Consider the following 22,171-nt stretch of genomic DNA (forward strand, 5'->3'; position numbering starts at 1 on the left):
AATTTTCTACAGGAAACACTCAAAAATCCCACAGCAACCTGGAAAGTGTGGCGTGAATGTGCATTCAGCCTCCCTGGATCAAATCTGTAGAACCAACTTTTAAAGCTGTGAAAAACAGCTTTAAATATATAAATATTTACATTTTTGTTCATTATTAATACTTTTGCAGGGCATTGTGCATATAATTTATCTACATATGCACATTAAATAAATCTCCACTATATATAAAAAAAATTAATTGGCAGAATAATAGACCAAGAGAGGTACCAAAAAATGAATGAACATAAACTAGCTGGAACAACTTTTCTGCAGCGAATACACACCTCCTTATAACACACACCCACACACATATCTGAGCTTTCAACTCTGTTAGCTTTTCCCACCATTGATACTTTTCACTTTCAAGTTGTAATTTTATTTTCCTTTAATTCCTGAGTCTCTATTTGTTTTGCTACGTTGCTGTAAATTTATTCCGAATAAAAATTCTTCTCCCCAAAACAAGCTTCCAGGTCTCTTTTGTTGACCTCAAAAGACATAAATCATTAGGTAACTGATCAGAGCCTTTTCAGAAAGTCCCTTTTCTTGTTTTTGATCAGATCATCACAGGTTTCCTCACACTCAGAGCAAAGAATGACAAACCTTTTTATAGTGACAGCTATCAATATGGTTGTACACCACAGGGACACAGAGTACTACATTTAAATTTTCACTTTTGCTTAAAAAGCTAACGGAGATACATTTTACTCTATGTGACAGATAAAATGTCACTGTGATACTGTACAAATAGAATGATCCACCATTAATGACATTAAAGAAAACACAAACATGCTTCTTTTGGGAGAGCTTGCCACATTCTCTGCACTAAATTTCTGTTTTATGTCTCAGATGTCTTAGCTGTAAACTGCTGGGTGGATTACTATAAACTGTACAACTTCCTGATTTAATGTGACCACATAGCTGAGCTGCACGTCTGAATTAGCATACCAACATATTTGTTAGCTGATGCAAAGAAAAACAAAATGTTGGTTCGAGTTTAATAAATACGCTTTCTGAAAATATTAGCCTTTTAGTTGTCAAGGGTTCCTTTACATCGGAGCTCGGTTTACACAGCTTGTAAACGGGCAAAACTAAACTCTCTTCCGAGTACAACTGAAGGCAGCCCCAACATCACTAAAATACTGGACAGTTTGTGAAACATGGATTGAATTTTGTCTGATTTAACACAACAGCAACAACAAAAGATCTAGAAATCCCCTTTTTGACAAATGATGTCAAGAAAAAAGGAATTCTGTGACATTTCGTGATGGGTTGTGTTACAAACAAAGAAGCTTCAGGCTGAGAAGTTTCTCATGTCAGTGGTCAAACCAACAACAGAACAGAGGAACAAAAACAACTGGAAAAATGTATCTGTCTTCAGTAAATTACATTAAAATAAAATAGGTAAAAAACACAGCTGAGGTTCTATTATAGTGTGGGCCTCTTTTACTATCCATGGTAGTAAAAGCAGAGAAAAACATGAGTTACTTTATCTATTCATAGGCTGGTAGAGACCCCATATGGTTTGCAGCTGTAATTGAAGTGAAAGGTGCTTCTGCAAAAACTCAGAGGTGATATGAAACTATAAAGCAGGCGTTATTTACGTCCACCTTTGAGTCATGTGCTTGCATTGTTCTACCCAAGAGGCGCTGTATATATACACTTTTTTATTTCATGAAGAGAAACTAAAGACATGTTCTTACTGGACAGCATGGCCTCAAACGAGTCATGCTTGTTTATTGATGATATGCGCAACTCCTTTCTTTTTTCACAGCACAATCGTTCAAAGACAATGACGATTCTGCTTACATACAGGAAAAAACAGGAATAAGCTGTGAAGCGTAAAAAGAGGGACAAGGGGAAGATTTTCATAGCACAACATATAAATATGAGTTAGTTTACATGCAAAAGGAGACTGAAGGATGACTTTATTTGCTACTTTTATTTAAAGGCTGGTGCTTATAGGGGGAAGGTACGCAGGGGAAAGGCAGAATAAACTTTTTCTTTTTTTTTTTCTTAATAGTACAGTACTTGGTTTCCATCACATCACTAAAAGGGAGAGTCAGTGAAAGACTGAACTGCACAGACTGGGGTTTCTTTGTCTGTGTGCAAGTGGAGATATTAAGGCTGACCCTGAAGTGAAGCCACGTGATCGAGATCTATCGCACAACAAAACGTGAGTGGAAATCACACTCGGATCAGACGTCTCAGGGTCCAGTGACAATGACAGAGAGGGAATCAGTACCAAAGTACCACAAAAAAAAACAAAACAGGATGGGGTCAGAGGGATGGGGGCTAAAAGTGGAAACATCAGGTGGCCAGCCACAAATGCATGTTTTTTTTTTAAGTTAAATGTTGTTTTTACTTTGTTTCCTTACATCACATTATAGTACACACACTGTACAAGACCCACAGAACCAACACTGTGCCCTCAGCAGGAGTGAAAGCAACAGAGGGGGTTTCTTACGCAAGCATTCAATACTTAGTATAACACCGGAAGGGACTCAAACGGTCAGACACACGCCTACACACACACACACACGCCCACGCCCGCACACACACATGCACTCTAATGCAAAGACAGACACCTAAGAGTTAATGCTTCATGACACCTTGGAATAATATACAAGAACTTCATCTAAAAACTGGATTTTCCTTCAGTTATATTACAAATAAATGTTCTTCAGAGATCCAGTTGTTCAAAACACTGAGAAATAAAACATGACCAGTGGCATCGGAGTATTGGTTTGTGTGTTTTCAAAGAAACACAAAGACGAAGAAAAAGAAGTAGCTGTGTGGTCGAGAGGTTTACGAGTCAGATGGCCAAGGAAGTACTGAGTGGTCCGTTCAAAGAGGAGGGAAAACAAAAGTGCCAAGGTAAAGTGAATTCAAGTAATGTGTGCTTCATACACAGGAGAGGGAGAGGGAGAGAGTCCAGCTGTTTCAGAGTGGCCGTTACTGGCTCTTCCTGTGTTCAGTCAGGCTCATCGATGCCTCAGCAGGCGCTTCGCCACGGGAAGCTTTGGAGAGGACTTCCACCCATTTGGCCTGAAGTTCTGCATCTTGGGCACTTAGGAGGAAGATTTGCTGGGAGTGGCTGAGCTTGAACACGTGTTTGACTTCTGGTTTGTCAGCTGTGGCCGATGGGACCGTGCTCACCTCGAAGCCGGGCAGAGGGACAGCCCGCGACCCTTTCAAGTCCTGCAAAACAGTGGAAAATTTGTTTTTAAGGTAAAGGTGAAGTTTTTAACTCAAAGAAATAAAGAACATTTGATAACTTTGAAGAGTTACAGCTTGCATATACGGTACTTTTACATCTCAATGAATTTAAAATATCATTAAAAAGTTTACTTTATTTCACTTCAAACAATTAAACTAATATAGATTAAAATATACACACACACAAACACAGTGAACTATTTTAGGTATTAGGGGTGGACTAAGTGTATATCCTTCACAATAATACTGAAATCTGCAGTTATTCCAGTTGCTTATGGTTGATCCTTCATACTTTTTTCTTCTACTTAGCTTTCCAACTATATGCTTGGATACAGAAAATTATTGTACCTCCAGTTTTTAGCAACTACCTTTTAGATAAAAAAAAAACAAAAAAACATTTTTTATATTTTTTTTACACCTGAATTTCCCCACTGTGGAACAATAAAGGATATTTCTTCTTCTCCTTATGGGTAAACTTGCTCTATCTATATATATACTGTCTATATATAATTTAACACCACATATTCTTTGAGGATATTTTAATTCATCGAGGTGCACTTGCATTTCATGAGAGATGCACAGCTCTCTCCCATCCCCCCTTCTTTCTTTCTGTTGATTCAGGAAATGCTCATCCATCTTCTATTAATCCTAATCTTTGTGATGGCAGCTTCCAGCTGTGGGAGTGGGACATTAATCTTAGAAATGAAATGCAGTGAGGCTTCTCCCTTTAGTGCATTCTGTTGTGAATAAAACAAAAAAAAATCTCAACAGTACTTGCTGAAAACCTCATATATGGTTGAATCATGCATAGAGACTAATAATTACTGTCTATAATGTGAAACCCTGGTTGCTAAGATGCAGATTTATAGGCTGTCTTTTGAAAGCATAGCCAACTTTGTTTGGTTTTATGTGTGCAGGATCTTTGCTAAGCATAGGGAGCAGTGCTTTCCCGTTAAATGATACTGCCGTTCCAATCCGGTTGTTTAATCCCTGCTTTACTCTCTTATATATCCTGTATATAGGAATTAAAAGCTCTGTTTTGAACAGATGAGCTCTGAATCTGAATATCTGAACAACAGCTCAGATGAAACGGTGACCATTATATTTTTATATAAACAACCAAAAACATTTTTAGTAGCTGTTACTCTTTTGACATAGTCTAAGATATTTTAAATCTATTTTTTTTTTAAATACACAGTTGATTAAAGGTTCAATAACAAATTTGAAAGAATTAGCATTTCTGAACTAATTGAAAACTAGTTCTCGTAATTTGCATGTGATGAACGCTTAATAAAAACAGTTACACACACTGACGGTGTACTTTACAGTGAGGAAATAGAGCCACTCCAATCATTATTAACAATGATTTTTCATTCTGAATAAAATAGCTAGAAATTTCATCATGTTTCCACAGCATTGTCAACAGACATTTCAGAAAAAGTTGTGAAAACCCCAGAAAATTGTTTAAATGATTTTTTTAGAGCGAGATTGTCCTAAAGCAAGGAAAGATGAACAATTTTTCAGCTTTTCTTAAAGTTTTATACTTATGGCCGATATCTGCTAAAAGAAGGCTTTGAAAGACCCATGAATCATTTTGTATTTGTGGTAAGAATCGATTCTTTGTTATAATGCTGGTTTTTAACTATTTGATTGTCTAATGTAGGAAAGGCTGCTCATTTTCCTTTAAATTGAGCCACATTTGTAAGGAAAATGCATCTGTGGGGAGCAGAGTTGCGTGCATGTGTGTGTGTGTTGAGCCAAACCCACTTTGTCAGCGCCAAAGTGCTTGTTGGCTCTTACTTGATGTTTAATGGATTGGATAATTAAAATTTGTAGAATCAAGACATTTTGACTACTTAACCACTTATTTACTTCACAAACAGGGTCTACAGTGATGTATGGGACAACAGTACACAGCCACAACAGGCTGACACCTTCTCCTCATGCTGGTTATCAGCTCAGCCACACACTCTTGTGGGATGGCATCACATTGTTCAACCAGTATTTGTTGCATGTCAGTTTACATGTCATGAACAGCACAACCATGCTGATCCTACAAACATCCAGCAGGGCGGAGGTCAGGACTGCAGGGACGTCATTCCATCTTCTACACCAGTGTTTCACAAATCTGGTCCTCCAGGCACACTGTTTTCCTGCCTCAGGCACACTTGATTTGAATTGCTGATCAACAGGTTTTTGCTGAACTGCAAACCATCTGAATCGTGTGTGTTAAAGCAGAGAAACATCTAAAAGGTAAAGAACAACCCGAGGACGAGGGTTGGGAAACACTGCTCTACACTCCTAGATTCTGCAGGTAGACTCAATGAAATGAAACCCAGTCCGTTGGGGCGAGCTTTGATATCTTGGAGGACAAAATTGGGTGATTTAAAATAGAGATATGGAGATACTGCTAGGTGCTTAATCTCATCTTGATATCTCCCCAGATTGAAGCTGTCACACCTTGTTTGTCCAGTGAGGGATATGTGTGTCCACTGCCTCTATCACTGTTTCTATAATTCAGGCTGTCCTGTCTCATCTTGGAGAAAGAAATCAAGAAACTTCAGTTTCTATTCTTGAGGTTTATTTTGTTGGATTAATGAAACTTGTGAGCTTCTAGTTATTTTCCATCTTTATCAGGGTCAATGAGAAAGTCTAAATCTGAATACAGCTCTTTGAAAACCTTTCTGCAGAGAGTGAACATGTTTTACCTGTCCACTGCTTTGCAAGTACAGCACCAGTGGCTCAGGCTTCGTTAGAGCCACCCACATCTTGGTCCAACTCTTTCCCTTCTCCTGGACCTGGAGGTAGCCGCACAGCAGGCAGCTGTCTCCTGTCAGAGATAACTGTCTCTAAACAAAGAAACAACAAAACCTAAGGTTAACAGAAGAGTTCAGCATCACAGGCACAATTTATTTAAATGAGTTTGTGATTCAAATGTATCTGTGTAATATTGACAGGGATTTAAATGTGATGAGTAAAGGAGAGGACATATCCTCCAATCTTATGTAACGACAATGTAGGACACAATGGGATTTGTTCAGGGAAAGGAGCTTACGCTTCTGTGGTCCTTTTCTAAATCTCTTGTAACCTACAGCTCCCCCTTGTGGCGATAATGTCTCACTACAAAGGTTGTTCTTTTAAAGCTTTGGAGTCTTGTCATTTAAACACATTAAATAAATCTGAAACACAAAGGTGTGACTACTCCAGTAACCTCCTTCAGTAAACTGTGTAGTCAGTGGCTTGTTGTAGGTATAGAGTGAACATAGAGAAGATTGCTCATCTGAAAGACAAAACAGGCAGTCAGGTAAGACACCTGAAGATGCCAGACTGTCATGTCAGCAGAGGTGACTGAGCCAGACTATAGCTGAGATCGTATTAGCATAATTACTAGCCATCATAGGGAGTTTGGCTTATCTTCTAGAGAGAATATGAGTCCTCATTATATGCACAAAGTGTACTTTAGTGCATTGTGTGAAATCAGTCACCTTATGAGATCATGCAATTTTATTTTAATACTAATATTCCATGCAAGAGGCATAACTGTTATTTCTCTGGCATAACTGATGCAAGGGTAGCAGCTTAAGTCCATATTGTTTGACATGGACTTCTCACTTGGACTTCTCACTTGGACTTTTTAATATAGAATCTCTTTCCAATCAGAAACAGTCATGTATTTTATCTGGATTTTGTAGGACAGACAATGGAAAGCTCAACTTATTCTTCAATGATGATATAACATCATTGAAGAATAATGTTATATGGTTTTCATGTTTTCTATTTTTTTTTTTTTTTACAAATAAAAAGCAGAGATGTGATGAGCATTTGTATTTGGCCTCTCTGATTCAATGCTTTGTAAAACCTGCTGCAAAAAAAAGGTCTTCCCATAGTATAATGTTGCCACAACCATGACAATACCTCCTTCCATGGTTTTGCCTGTAGAGCACTTGACTTTTTATGGTTTGTCTTCTTGCTTCTCCTCCATTAAGGTCAAATTTGCAGAAAGCAAAACTACAAGTTGTTCTGTCTCCCACCTGAGCTGTCAATCTCTGCAGCTCCTCCAGTTACCACGGGCCTCCTGGCTATTCTCTGATTGTATGGTTTATGTGGACAGCCGTGCCCTGGTAGGTTTGCAGAAGTGCTGTATGCTTTCTATGTTTAGACAATAGAACTGTTCTCCCTTGGATGTTAATGTATGTTTTATAACTCAACTTTCTTCCTGAACTGTCTGCCATGTTCTTTGGTCTTCACAATGTATTTTCTTCACTGCTGTTCTCTAACAAACTTCTCAGACCCAAACAGAACAGCTGTACTTATACTTAACTCATTAGAAGACTTCTGAAGACAATATAGTTTTATATTAGACCTGAGGTAAAGGAGGAGGTGTAATATAAATACATCCCACACTCTTCTGATTTATTTTTGATAATTATTTTTTCTTTGGAAATCATGTGTATTTTTCCTTTCCTGTTACAATTATGCACTTCTTTCATTATAAGTACGCCAACTTTTAGTAATATTTTACCTCAGGTGCAGCTTTTCTCTTCTGTTCACCTCCACACATCATTTCAACGCTGAGGCTGGCTTCGAAACATTCGGGACACACTCGGCTCGTTTTGTTGTCCAAGGTCTTTGAACATTTTGCACAGATGGGCTGCAGACAGACACAGTGGGAAAAAACAGCACATTGACTGTCTAGGTTATATTTTCCACTTGTTCCAACTCTTTCTTTTCCATCATTCCCTTTCTTTATCCCTCACAATAAAATGGCTTCCTCTGCACCTACCACTCCACAGGACTTGCAGTGATGCTTGCGCTTTGTGAAATTGAAGCTCTCATGGCAGCCTCTGCACGTCTGCTTCTCTTTATCCTTCTTCCTGGAGATTTTCTAAAAATAAAAATCATAAAAAAAACAACAGGAAGGTATGTTAAGGTGTTGCAACAAGTTAAGAGGAAGAAACATCCGATAGCTTGCTTTGTCTTCCTTTTCATACTTCTGTTAAAGACAGAGTTACAAAAAGTTGTTTGTCTCAGTCAGCTAGACAAATTTTCTTACTGTGGATGCATTTTAGCAGATTCCATCAGAGTAAACACATTCTCTACAAACTGAACGTTTTTAGCACATTATGAAAAAAGTGTGATAGAAATCATCAAACCCTAGATGGAAAAATAATCCACTTTGATTTAGTTAAAGGATATCGAGATTTTGAATAAAATGTGTCCAATACACTAAGAAAAACATACAATGAAAAAGTGTAAAATGTCAAGTAGTTTTACACTTGTTTTAAACTGTACTGTAGTAGACTTTTAAAATACATATAACAAAAAATATACTCTATGTGACATTGATGTATAAATGTATTTATTTGAACAAATAATGTTCAAATAATGCAGAAATGTTTCTATATTTTAAAAATCTACTAAAATGGTTCAATATTGATTTTAACAAGATTTTAAAAGTATATTTGTAAAATACAGATTTTAATATGCTTTGTGTCTTAACACTAAAATTATACTTACACTTAGTTTTATTCTTTCTTTATATTTATATTTACATCTGATAAACCATTTGTAACAGTTTAAAACATATAGGTGTCCATTTATACAAGCTATGCTTGTATTTTAATTATTGTTTGTATGCTAGTAGATAAATCAAGTAAACGTGAGTAATGTCTGAACAGTTATAATGCAAGAGAATATGACAGCATCTTACCCTCTCATGAAGTCCATCTGAGTCCATAAAAGTGTTGGGACCCTGAGGACAAGATGAAAAACTCTCAGCAAGGACATCATCTTCCTGCAGTAGTCTATTTCTACCACTAGGTGACACCCTAAACCCCCTCTCAGGAGTCTGAAGGAAGTGTTTGGCTTGGTTCCAGCTAAGGCCAACACAAAGTGGGTCAAAGAAGATCCATAACTGTTCAGTATAAACTTTGACTTGTGCTTTCCCTATTTGGTCATGAGCCATCTCTGGGAGAAGAGACATGTGGAAATAAAGAGCCTCTTTCTGGGAGTGTTTTGTCTGTGTGATTCTACCCACATCCATAGATGGAGGGCTGTTCTGGCAGACAAAGGCCAGACTATGACAAAATCGTTTGGTGGATCATTCGTCTGCCATGATTCACTGGACATCATGACCCTCACTCTGACTTCACAATGGAGTAATTAAGGGAGGAGGGGGAGATCGACACTCACCGGAGACTCCGGCACATGGTCGTCTTCGCGGGAGAAGGAGCTACTGAAAGCTTTATTGAACGTTTCGCTGTTTTGTTTGTGCCGTTCGATGGTGGCCTTGATCACCTGAGAGTGAGAGGACAGAAGAGACAGACAGGAAAAAGATTGAAAACCTGAAGCACATGGCTGGAGCATTCTAACCATTTCTGATCTTATCTTCAGATCCCATCTGGGCTCAGAAGATAAGCTCAGACTGAATGCATCACAATCCCACTATTGCAGCTTTCTGTTTACCTTCCACTATATCATCAATCTTGATTAGGCTACCATATAATAATTTCCACTCATCACTCATTGTTACATGCCAGCAGTAAGCCCAGTGTTTAAAACTATTAGTCTCTTGTCAAATCAGCAGAATGCATTGCTGCCTCATTGTAATGGGATAAATTATTTAAAAATATTTTATTATAGTTCAGCAAGACTCAAATACTGAAAAAATGATCTAATAAGATTTATGCTATTTCCATTCTCTGATAAAAAAGAATGACTGGAGTGCCGTCTGTCCTTCAGGGACTCAGATGGCGAGCTCATGTGTGTGGGTGTGTTATTCTTGCCTGGATCCAATCTTCCTTCTCCTCTGCTGTCCTGTAGAGCAAAGACATTTCATACTAATTAAATATTTACATAAAAATTTGACATTTTCTCCACACTAGAAATTAAATTTACAGAAATGTGAAACTGCTTAAATGAAATTAAATAAGACATTATAAAAACTAGTTTATCTTTACCTTAATTTAATTTAAAATGGACAACACACTTGTAAGCAAGATTACATTAGTTCATCATGTAAATAAGTCACATTTAGCCATGCAGGCTCATTTTTATGCACGTTTTACAGAAGAGACCAGGTTAAATATGTAGTAGACCTTTCCTTGTAGTAGTTTTCCTATCTTATTAACCTTTTTAGATTGTATTTGTCCTCATTTCTGTCCCTGCTGAAGAAAAGAAACATCCCTATAGCATGATGCTGCCACCACCACCATCTTTCCACTTGTTCCAATTCATCATGAAGCAGAGTCATGTATTCTTTACTATGAGGATTGTTTGTTCAGGATGATGCACCGATTAGTTTTCAACCACACAGCATTCTGCATGTAGGCCAAAAAGTTAAATTTGGATTTCATCTGACCACAGCAGGTTTAATGTGTCTCCTCCTGAAGATGGCTTCTTTTGGTTTTCGTTCAACAATTCAGAAACTTTAGAAAATTATGAATACAAATGAAAATAAAAACATGTCAAAGTATATTAAAAAATATTTAATTGTTTTGCTATGCTCAGAAAAAATATACTTTTAAGTAAAACTGCACCATAACAGCTTAAGAAGTAAACTACCATATTTCCATCCTTTAAATCCTACAGCAAGAAGTATTTTAATTAGACTAATTAACCACTGACTGGAGTCATATGTTCGTAGCACAGAGGACAGCAGGGCTGTTTTCTCCCCAATCTTTTGCTCCACGTCGTCAGTCAACTTGCAAAAAGTAGACAGTGACACATTCCTGTCTTACAAGGAAAACAATCCGTCTTTGTTTGGAAATATTTATGGTTTCCTGACTTGAAAACTAAAAGTGCACCACCCATCGCTTTAATAAAAGTAGCATAATTTGTTAGCAACCAATGAGGGACTACCCTCAGTAACTGACTGCAGGCTATATGAGCTGACAATCCGTCTATTCATACACTTAATGAAAATGTTCGAGACTTCCAGAGTTCATCAGTAGACCAGAACAACTAAAAGGCATAATATTAAGCACTTAGCATTAAAATATGTCATTAAAAATAAACAATACATAAAGGTTACAGTACAGATAACCTATCTGTGATCAATATTTTGTTTTTCTGTTTTTAAATTAAATCAGTTGCATCATTAATACATTTTGGTTTAAAGTGTACAGTACATGTGGATACTGTGAAACGGTGGCATTTTTACTCCATGTTGTCACACCATAATAATCTTACACAAAACAGATATGAACTCAATCACTACCACATCTGAATGCATATGAGTGTGGGTCATTGGTCGATTTTAATTGCCTTTACCTAGCCTGCAGCTCCAATGAACGTTGTTTACCAATTATAACAAATGTATGAGGAAGGTTCTGCTTCACATTTTCTTGGACCTGAGATAAAAAAAAGCAGAATAAATGTGGATTAAACGCATGACAATGCAAGCAGAAAAAATACAACAGGATTATACCTCCATTCCTGCAATGTCAATCCTCTCTCTGACACTGAACTTCTGGCCCATCAGTCTGAGTTTAGGGACGCAGTATAGCACCATATTGTTGAACTGAAAATGAAAAAGATGTTAAGCATTTATTGAGCAGATCTGACATTAAAAACCATTCTGAGTCTGCGTGACGCGTCTATAGTTACATAGTCTTCTCACCAAGTAGAGGTATCGGTCTTGTGCTGTTCCATTTTTGGCTGACATCTTTTTAATATGCCCTTCTTTTATGAGTTCATTGGCAGGATTTACTATGTCCTCCTCTCCCCCGAGCCTCTCATAAACCTCCAACAGCTTGTTCATCTTTTCCTGAAAAAATAAAAATAAAAATAACAGAAAACAGGAGGATGAGAGGAGCAGAGGCACTCTCCAGTCAGAAGACAGATGGAGCTCTAAGCTTAGCTCTCCCTCTGGTGGTGATGTGTGTCAGGCTCTTTTTTTTATTTATTTTTTTTAAGTTTCACATTAAAAGTTCTAAAGCAGAAGTTTTGTCCTCTTCATACTGGCATTTGTAAGTTGTTTGAAGGATGTGTGAGAAACAGGTATTATGGAGAGGCAAATAAAAGGAAAGCAGAGGACCAGTGTCGAAACCATGCGGCCATGATACCTCAGTCATGACACATCAGGCAGGAAGCAGCAACTTCCTGTCTGGGTTAACGCAATGCCGCTGATAGGGAGACAACATTAGCAAGTGTCTGATTGGGTAACTTGTTCTTATAAAGCTGACCAAGACAACACCAGAGAGATGAAAATAGTTACGATAGTTTGTGTGTGAAAAAAAATTTACGGCCATACCATTTTCCTGATTGCTGCATTGGAGTGGTTGGCTGCAGTAGAGATCAACTCCAGTGCTTCTGCAGTGCAAATATGAACAGTGATTAAAAAGTGCAAAATTGGCAAGAAAGATCATGTGACTGAAATTCAAACAGAGGAATATTTTTCCACTTTTCACACAGATAAGCAGACGTTTGTTGTTTGCAAAAGATTAACGATTATTTCTAATAAAGCACTGTGAAGGCTAGAAAGGCTTCCAGCCAGCAGGGAGTAGCACATCGGCTGTATTAATCATAACCTCACATAAACAGAAGAGACACCCAGGCTGCAGAGTGAGGCCAGAGCAACTGGAACGAATTGCTTCTCTGTAGGAGTGGACAGGGGACTCCAAACAAACAGCTAAGGTTTTAGTAAAAGAACACAGGGATGATTGAATATATCATGTATCATTAGGTTAAATACACTACTGCATCTCTGCAAATGGACAATATGTAAAGTGTGCTTTATTGTAACTTCTGCTATTTGTAATACATTTAGTTCTGGATACAGAAGTTTGGATAAATCAAGTTTTTTATCCTAAAGAAACATCCAGAGTGACACAAATGGGAAGAAATTGGCTTGGAGGTTAAGGGATAAACATGAAAGTCTAGGATTATCTAAAGTGGAAGAAGGTGATAGAGCACAGTCACAGAGAAGTGATTTTGATGTTAACATATATAAACAGGGTGACAGCCAACAAATAATTGTCTGTTTCAACGCTGACACCTTCAACCTTCAGTAAAATTTGCATGTGACGCTTTCAAGATTAACAAAGGAGCATAGTACAAGGGAGATAAAAAAATTAAGCAGGAAATTAACCACCTCTGGATTTTTCAACTTCAATCAATTTAACGACTTTGACACAAGCAGGTTTCCAATAGGACAATCATCTCAAATAGACGTAAAACTGGTTTAAGACAAACTAAAATTAAGGTTTATAACTACCCCAATCTATTAAAAAAAATATGGGCAATACTTAAAAGTTAGATGAGGACCAAGAAACCAAGTAACTAAATGAGGTCTACCATTTCCGGCAGAATCTTTACGGTTACCAAAAGTGTTTGGTCTCTTTGCAGGAAAAAGGACTATTCAAACAAATCATTAAATGGTAAAAGGTGTTAAGACAGGTTGGGTTTAGATGAACTTCAGACCACAAATGTGTGTTTCTCTTTCTAAAGGATATAACTGTTTCATTGAAAATCCTCAAGTTCTGATTCACAATCCCTTAAAAGTATCAAATGTTAATATTTTCTCATTAAATCTGTAATATACTGTATATTTATATATATTACAATTTTAAAAAGAAATTCTGACCATTTACAGACAGGTGAAGGTATGCTCATAATTGTTTTCTCAGGTTTTCATGTTGCTTTGAAGCGTTCCTCATCCAGGTTTCAGAACATTTTTCTAATCTTCCCAGATGCAGACCTACAAGTAACATCTTTTCTGAATCAGTTGCATTTGTCACAGTAAAAGTTGAATAACTTATTGCAGTTTGAAACACAATACTCGACTCTGTACTCTTCCAGTAGCTCTCTACCTTTGTCTTTGGGTCAATCCATGGGCTGATTTCTAAAAGTGTGTATTTCCTGTTATTGCTACACACTCATTCTACTTAGTTTCTTAATTTAGTCAGTGTGTTTTTGTCTTGTCATCAAAGTAAATTGCTACCAGAAAATTGTAACTAGCCTTTGAGGAAATATTTCTGCTCTTTTCTAAGCATGGGAGTATAATTATGATGTTGTGTGCAACAGTAAAACTCTGATTGGCTCCATTTCATAACTGCACAATTTTGCCATTTTCCCACTTCATAAGTGAGCACAATTAATGAATGTTTATATGACATATTGTGAGTGTGACAACCCAAGCTGTTAACACGCTGGTTTTTAATCGTCATTGAATGGAAAGGAGTTCTGCACTGATTCAAGAACTTTCATTTTATTTCACTAAAGCTTAAACCTGTAGAACAAGTTATTTCACAGCTTTTGCAGGATGTAAGACAACATTTTTACTTTCAGCCGACTGGCATAATGATTTGTCCACAATTTGCTCCTTGAAGTTGTATGTATGTGTCACAGAGAATCCTGCGTTTGGTCAATTATTACTTTGTCACATAAACCAATCAGGCACAAGTAACCTGTTTGCATGTTGATACAAAGTTTAAAGATTTCAAAACTGAAGTCCCAGAAGTGAAAAAGCTGAAGGGTTTCCTTTCAGTCTGTAGTTTACTAGTTGTGACTGACAGCAGTGTTTGTGTGTTAGCGTCATCATGTCTTACTTTCTGCATCTTTGCGGTCGAGAGCCTCGTCAGGTAGCTTCTTCAGGTAGTCTTTGAGCAGGAGCTCGTAGCGAGGAATCCTTTGGACCGGCTCCAGCATGTGATGCTGCAGCGTCAGGTTCCCACACACCTCCTGTTTCTGTTGGATCAAGCACAAATTGAGATTCTAGTTCTCTAATCTTAGCAAAAAAACAACAACAAAAAAACAACACATTTCCACACTTTTCCAAACTCACATTTGAGGTCATTGCTGATGTCTTTCCATTCTGGTATTGTGCAAATACTCACCTGTATTATAAAGGTAAACAACCTAAACTCCTACTTATAGAGAAAGTGATGCTTGATAGTCAATTAAACATGTATCTTAACACCTATTGGCTACAATGTTGCCTCTTAAATCCTAGAAAAGTATGTACTTAGTTTTTCTCCTGACCCTACTGACATTCATTTAAACCTTTTTTTCTGTCAATATTTTATGCCTGAACTTCTAAAATGATCCTGATAAATAGTTCTCCAGGCTTTCTGAAGGTTTTTATTTGAACATTTGGCACTTTTTCACTGGTTTTCAACCAGGTACATTGTACGTTTTTGACAAATGAAGTACAAACAAAAAAGGTTGCAGGATGAAATGGATGAACCAGAGTTTTATCATCATCAAGCTACACACTGAACCACAGAAACAAACCTGTATGTTCTGGACAACACTCTTGAACTGAGATGACCTCTGGGTCCAAGTGTTGACCAGGTCCATGGATCGGTCAAAGTTCTTCACATATTCTCCGTACATCTTCATAAAAGGAGCCAGTTTCTGGAGGATGTCTCCAATGCGAGGGTTTGATTCCCTGGAGCAAAAACACAAGTGTCACTGAAAAGCTTCCTTCATCCTCTATGAACTCTGACCAGATTGCCCTTCTCTCCTGAAGAAAAACATCCCCACATCATGCTAAGAATATTGTGATGGTGTGTTTACTCCTCACCATTCTCCAGTAATTCTTGTCTTGAGCTCGGGGAGCAGGAACTTATCGTGGAATAAGTAGATGGAGGAAATGTTGGAGAAGATCCCTGTAATGACGTCCTGAGGGATTGAAGCCTCGGTGAGCTTAGTGCAAAATACCTGCAGAAAAAAATAAAATAAAATAAACCCTTGTGAAAATCAAAACCATATGAAAAAATTTTAGGTTCAGATCCGTTAACACTAACAGAAAATGTTTCATGCTGATTGGTTAGAAATAATCTGTTGAATTCTGAGAGCTGAAACAAGATTATTCAAAGTAATGCAAATTTATATTACACCTTTTTAACACATCTCATTGGGTTGAAGTTGTTTTGTGGAAGTGGCTTTAGGAAATGATAACTGAAATGTTGAAAAAAATGTCATTTTCACTTTGAGACATTGTTCTACTGAAAGTATGTATTCAGAGCTATCTAAATGTATTAAATTAGATACTTGTATATGAAATTCATAAAACCAGCACAATTAAATAATTTCAATTCTTCAAACAAACCCTAACATCTACTTGGTTAACTTTGACGATAAGCCTTTTTCAGACAGATTATGTTGACCATAACATCATTAACCCCATAACTTTTTAAGGCAAAGCCTTCACCAAAAAAAATTTAATTCATAATTTTCTGTAGCAAAAGCAGACGAAACCCATAAACTGTGAATAAATTATAGTAACGATGCGTTTCATTTGTAGTCAGAACTTGGCAACTTTGACTTCTGAGTCGTAAAGATCTACTGAAATTATTTCCCGAAGCCAGACTTCCCACTCAGAAAGTCAGAGAAATTTTCTAACACCGACTTTGATATCCAATATGGCAGCTCCCGGCATCAACAATAGCAGCTGCGGTGGAACACGTTGGGTGACACGCTCGTCTGAAGTCAAAGTTACATTTTGCACTTGTAAATCTAAACTGAACAAATTAAAAGTGCTGTTTGCATGCAGAAAATACAGCTTAAAATAATGCTTGTAAGAAGTATTACAAACAATGGTTGGGTGTCACTGTATCAGTTGCCACATCATTCTCAGCCTCGAGCACAGACCTCCGAGGTAAATGTAAAGCAGCGCATTTCATTTGTATACATACAAAACTGAAAGTTGATGGAACAGTTGTACATAAATGGAAGCTGGAAAAAATATTTCTTTAAAACTCCAATACGAATTGTTATATCTCTCTAATTACCCAGAATGAGTCATTGGATCTGAAAAAGCTTCTGACCTTGTGACCATTATTATCATTTCAAATACCAGCTGCTAACAATGAAACATTACACTCTATTCTGCAAGTTCTCATTTATTGGCTGCACAACACCGCTGTCTTTGAATGTGACTGATAGCTGCACCATAGACAAGGCTCAATTTGAAACCACCCAGCCATTAGGAGGGCACAATTAAGCTGCATTGAGTCTGTTTCTCAGCCACCGTTATTTGTGGAAATGTTTAAGGATCTTAAGCCATAACACAGACCAGTTATCAAGAGATTCTTCCAAACACCCTTTCTTCTGATCTAAGTGGGGGCGGGACAGGAAAGAGACTAAAATGTGAGTAAAAAAGGTTGCATTCCACTGATGCTTGGTTGCAAACCAACTTTCACAGCAGTCCTTTCCCCATTATACTGCACCTTTAGTAAAAAAAAAAAAAAAAAAAAAAAAAAAAAAAAAACTTGGAAAAAGCCAAAAGTTAAATTTCTGTTTTATTGCAGTTGCAGAAGCTCACTCTGAAAACATAAAAAAAAAAATCAAACCTGTAATTTTCAAACAAAATTACTGGTGCCACACTTACTGGTACATTTACCGCTGCTATTTTGCACAACCCTCTGTTAGCCAAGGGAAAAGCACTTAGTGTTCTCCTATAACATTTTACAAGGTTGGAGCAAACAGAAAGAAGATTTTCCTTTGCACAATCTCCAGATCGGTGGTGCCCAAAGTTGGTCCTGAAGGGCCAATATCCTGCAGGTTTTAATTTTTTCCTGTTTCAACACAGCTGCAGCAAATGATGGTTCATTACCAGGCATCTGCACAACATTATGACCCCCTGAGGAAGTAGTTGGACCATTTGAATCAACTGCATCTCCTGACTTGAGAAGACAGAAACATATTTGCCTTAATTGAATGGCATGTTTTGTTGTCTTTCTCATTTTGAAGAGTGTCTATGAGAAACGCATCTTTATCAGGAGTGCTGGTAGCTGTAATGGGTGCAGCAACAAATGAAAGATTCACTGATTTGCTTCTTTAACAGTTGATGCAAATATTTTCAAAAAGGCAAAATTCCACTTCTGCTTGCGTGCAAACTGGTTCTGTACAACATGCACAAAAGCAGAACTTTATGAAAGTGGAATGTGGCTCTCATTACAAATGTAACATAAATTAAAAAAAGAAACATCTGTTTGATGTGGTTGCTAACATTTCAATATATTACAGCGAGAAAGGGTCAAAATTTATAATCAAACATAAAACTTTTTTTCATGACTCGTGATATACTGTACTCCTCTCATTACCTACATCCACTTTCACCTCTGTACCAGCCCCAACCACAGGTAGGCTTTACAGTAACCATAGAAATGGGCATTGATGTAGCAAGAACAAAAACAGGAAGCAAACTATAAGGCTTTTCTGCCCTCGGGAAACAAATAAACCAACGCTACTTTGTGACAGGGCAACTGTTTATCTGCTGCACCACATGAGCTGAGCAAAGAGGAAGACAAGTCAACCACTGGCAGAGGATTCTCATCACAGAGCAACAAAACTCTAACAGACTGAGGAGCAAAGAATCAGCTGAATATTCTGCATAAAGCAAATAACGAAGTAGTCATTTCCATGAGTGAACATCGATTGGGTTTATTTTTAACCACAGCACTGGATTAACACGAGTTGCTTACCAAAGCCGGTAAAGCAAAATGACCAAAGCAGATGAAGATTATAGTATTTACCAAGCAAAAGTTCACACTCAAGTCACAAAGCTGAATTCTTTTTTCATTTAAATATAACTCACATACACACAGAAATATTCTCACAAGATTAATCTTACACTGCTTCCAGTAACCTAGTCTGATGGAGTTAGATCATGGTGAAAGTTTAAATCCAGCTCATATCTAACCACCACCAGAAAGAGATGTGTTACCTGGTCGAGGAGGTTGAGTCTTTTCACGTAGGCCTCTTCAGTGTGGAGGAGCTCTTTGGCGATGTTGAGGAGCTTCTGAGCCTCCGAGCACTGAGGAAAACGAATAAACACAAAAAGATCAACAAATTGATATTTTTATCAAAGTGGGAAGCTTCTTTCTTATATGCCAGGTCAAACTGATTTTAATTTTAAATAAACAAGGAAAATGATTAAGATGCATATTTTAGTCCATTTAGAAAAAAACTGAACTAAAAATGCCAATCAGCTCTTAAAAGGACGCGAGAGTATTGCAGCAGATTATTGTAAACTTAACAATTGAAACTAACAGGATGCGTATATTGGCTGCATCAGTGAAACTGAAAAACATCATTCCTCTTTCTTTTGACTCTTTCAGTGACTTTTTGAAACAGTCCAATACACCAAAAAATGTTTGAGTAAACTTAAATAAAACGAGGCTACAGACAAAATGTATTCTGGCTTCGCCGGCTGAACACGCACTGAAGTCACGGAAGCTCGAGTCTGATGCAACAATGTGGGTTTCACAACAGATTTATTCCAGATAACTGCAAACATTCCCCCACAGTAAGATTTTGATGTTACCGGGAACATAAAATTCACCTCTAACCTCACAATGATCATTATTCTGATGAAAACGAAATGCAGCACATTCATTGTTCGTACATGGAGGCCACACAAAGTCAGCAGAAGTTGTTTTCAGTCGTCCTTCTGCAGTGTGCATCACTGAAAAACCCACATCCTCTGTGACAAGGCCGTCATTATGCACCCATCAACATGTCAGCTGCAATGTTAGGTTCACACACATGCAGAGCAGCAACAACATGTATCTGCACACCCTTCCTCTGCACAGCAGTGTCGGGATCAGGAAGTGCTGAAGAGCAGCAGTGCCTTTTTCCTCCTAAAACTCTCAGGGTGTGGACAGACGGCAGAGGCTGCACGCGCTGGCTTTCATGTGACAGTTATGCGAGATCTGGGTGTGTTTTATATGCATAGAAATCATCTGTGAGAGAAACATTTTGTGTTGGCACAAAAGTTTTCTTTGCATATGTTTTAATCTCTCTGGACTGGACTGGACTGGCCCCACTTGATCCTCTGAAATCAGAAACTTCAGGGTACTTACAGGACAGTCTGTCTCAGAGGGAAATGCATGCACACAGTTTCAAGTACAGGTGCTGTTTACAATCAATAGCCCAACTGAAATCTTAGTTCAGCTGTGGGAAAACTTCAGGCCGTGGACTTTGATCGAGCGATCCACTCCAGCTCCTGTTTCAGCTTTCTGGCAGGTATTTACCCTTTTATGTATGGGAAGAGATGCTTTTAGATAGGAGTCAGTCACTTGTACCGACTAAACTCAGGCTATTAGTGTGTCTAAGGTTTCATGCATAAGAACTCTTTGAAACCATTCACCCAAGCCGAGATAATAATAGACACAGGCTGTTTTTTTCCGTGACATAAAAGGCCGTCTGAGTGTCTGAGATAAAGTTTTTTACCTGCTGAAAAACCCAGAGAAATTACCTAAAGACAGGAAAATTAAACAGACTGCAGAGATGAAAGCTTTGAATTGGATTGATGAGAAAGTTTTGCAGGAGATAGGCATGCATGGTACTCACTTTCTGTGTGTCTGCGTGTGTATCTGTCAGATACCCAGTCTGTGTGTCTGTGAGAGACGGGATCTCCCCGCTGCTCCCCTCGTCTAAGTCACTGTCCTCGTCCTGCGTCGAGTCCCTCTTATTGTCCAGCGTAACACAGCAGGACACGCTTTCCGTTTCAGTGACGCTGTCATAATGATCCTCCTCGTCGATGGCATCCTCGTTGGGGAACGCCTCCCCTTCGGTGGCACACGATGGGCTGTCGATGCCGCTGTCCCGGTTGGGAATCTTCCCGTTCTGCTGCGAGGAGTCGGGATTGTCCGTAAGTTTATGGGAAGAGCCCTGTTCGCGGTCTGCATCATTGATGCAGTCCACCCTCTGTGTGATGTCATGCTCCATGCAGTCGTCCAGCCCGCCGTCGTCCGAGCCGTCGATGTGCATTGAGGCGAGACGAGAAAGTTCGGACACGCCGTCAGTTCGTTCGGAGGGGCTTAGTGCAAGTTTGTCCACGGAGGAGGAGTCTCCTGCGACCTTCGCTGAGGCGTCCACGCTGCAGGATGGAGGGAGGTCAGACGCAGTGTCCATTCTCAGACAAAGATGCAGCTGCGACCGTGGGAGCACCCCCAGGATGGGGACTCTGGGACAGAAAGATATTATTAATCACTAATTAATGACTAACTGGAAGCCGAAAGAAGAAATCTGTTAAATTTATCCACCAACAATTGCACATTTGTAAAATGCCTTGAAAAAGTATTCATACCCCCTTAACATGTTTATATTGGATCTTTTTACAAACTTTATGGTATTTTATGATGATTTAATATGACAGATCAACACAAAAAGGCACATAATTTTGAAGTGGAAGGAAAATGATTCACAGTTCAGAATGTTTTCAAAATAAAAATCTAAAAATTGTACCCTTTATTTGTATTCAGTTCCTTTTATTCTGATCCAACCTAATTAAACTTGTTGGACAGAATCCAGCTTTGTGTTATACTCTCAGTATGGATCCAGCTAATCTGTGAAATCAGACGTTTGCAATACCCCAAAGTGCATCATGAAGACCAAGGAGCAGTTATGTTTATGGAAGATTGCCAAGAGAAAAGTGATTGTTGAAAGAAAGCTGCAAGTCCTACAGTGTATGGTTTGCCAGAAGACATATAAGGGACACACTAAGCAAGTGAAAGAAGCTGCTGTGGTCAGAAGAGACTAAGATAATTTTGGACAATTCTGTGAGTTAAGGCACATCACTCTGAACCCACAACCTGTATGTTAAAACATGGTGGTGGCAGTACCATGCTATAGACATGGATTTCTTCCCAAGGGACAAGAAACTTGGTAGGATGGGAGGATAGACGGAGGCTTCTGTTAAGAGAAAACCTGAGACTGGGGCTGGTTTACCCACAGACAGGAAACAACCACAGTGGGGTTGTTTTGAGAAAAGCACAAAATAATAAAGTCAAAGCTTGAGCAAAAACCAGCCCAGAATATGTGGGAAGACTTGTTGCATTAAATATCGCTGAGGTTAAGCTATTATGCAAAGAATGAGCAAAAACGTAGATGACTAGATGTGCAAAGCTGGTAGAGACAAAACCCCACAAGACTTGCAGCTTCTGGGGTTTTCACAGTATCAATT

At 38.3% G+C, this 22,171-nt stretch overlaps 1 protein-coding gene across 2 annotated transcripts in view; it reads right to left on the reverse strand.

Annotated features, from left to right (window-relative positions):
* Positions 1-1,732: 1,732 nt before the first annotated feature.
* Positions 1,733-22,171, reverse strand: part of fgd (faciogenital dysplasia) — a 66,827-nt gene continuing 46,388 nt past the window's right edge. Inside the window, exons 4-19 of one of the 2 annotated variants that reach the window (XM_032560582.1) lie at positions 20,557-21,172; positions 18,929-19,018; positions 15,782-15,918; positions 15,490-15,646; positions 14,805-14,943; positions 12,509-12,567; positions 11,876-12,022; positions 11,684-11,776; positions 11,527-11,606; positions 10,041-10,071; positions 9,448-9,552; positions 8,966-9,007; positions 8,039-8,140; positions 7,778-7,906; positions 5,964-6,104; positions 1,733-3,237 (exon numbers count right to left, since the gene is read on the reverse strand). In XM_032560582.1, the coding sequence (XP_032416473.1) occupies positions 2,992-3,237; positions 5,964-6,104; positions 7,778-7,906; positions 8,039-8,140; positions 8,966-9,007; positions 9,448-9,552; positions 10,041-10,071; positions 11,527-11,606; positions 11,684-11,776; positions 11,876-12,022; positions 12,509-12,567; positions 14,805-14,943; positions 15,490-15,646; positions 15,782-15,918; positions 18,929-19,018; positions 20,557-21,172 (2,314 nt within the window). In that variant the 3' untranslated portion in view covers positions 1,733-2,991. The remainder of the gene's footprint in view (positions 3,238-5,963; positions 6,105-7,777; positions 7,907-8,038; positions 8,141-8,965; positions 9,008-9,447; positions 9,553-10,040; positions 10,072-11,526; positions 11,607-11,683; positions 11,777-11,875; positions 12,023-12,508; positions 12,568-14,804; positions 14,944-15,489; positions 15,647-15,781; positions 15,919-18,928; positions 19,019-20,556; positions 21,173-22,171) is intronic. The other variant, XM_032560669.1, reaches the window with a different exon arrangement.

The sequence above is a fragment of the Xiphophorus hellerii genome, chromosome 1, assembly GCF_003331165.1.
Source record: "Xiphophorus hellerii strain 12219 chromosome 1, Xiphophorus_hellerii-4.1, whole genome shotgun sequence".
Taxonomy (NCBI): Eukaryota; Metazoa; Chordata; class Actinopteri; order Cyprinodontiformes; family Poeciliidae; genus Xiphophorus; species Xiphophorus hellerii.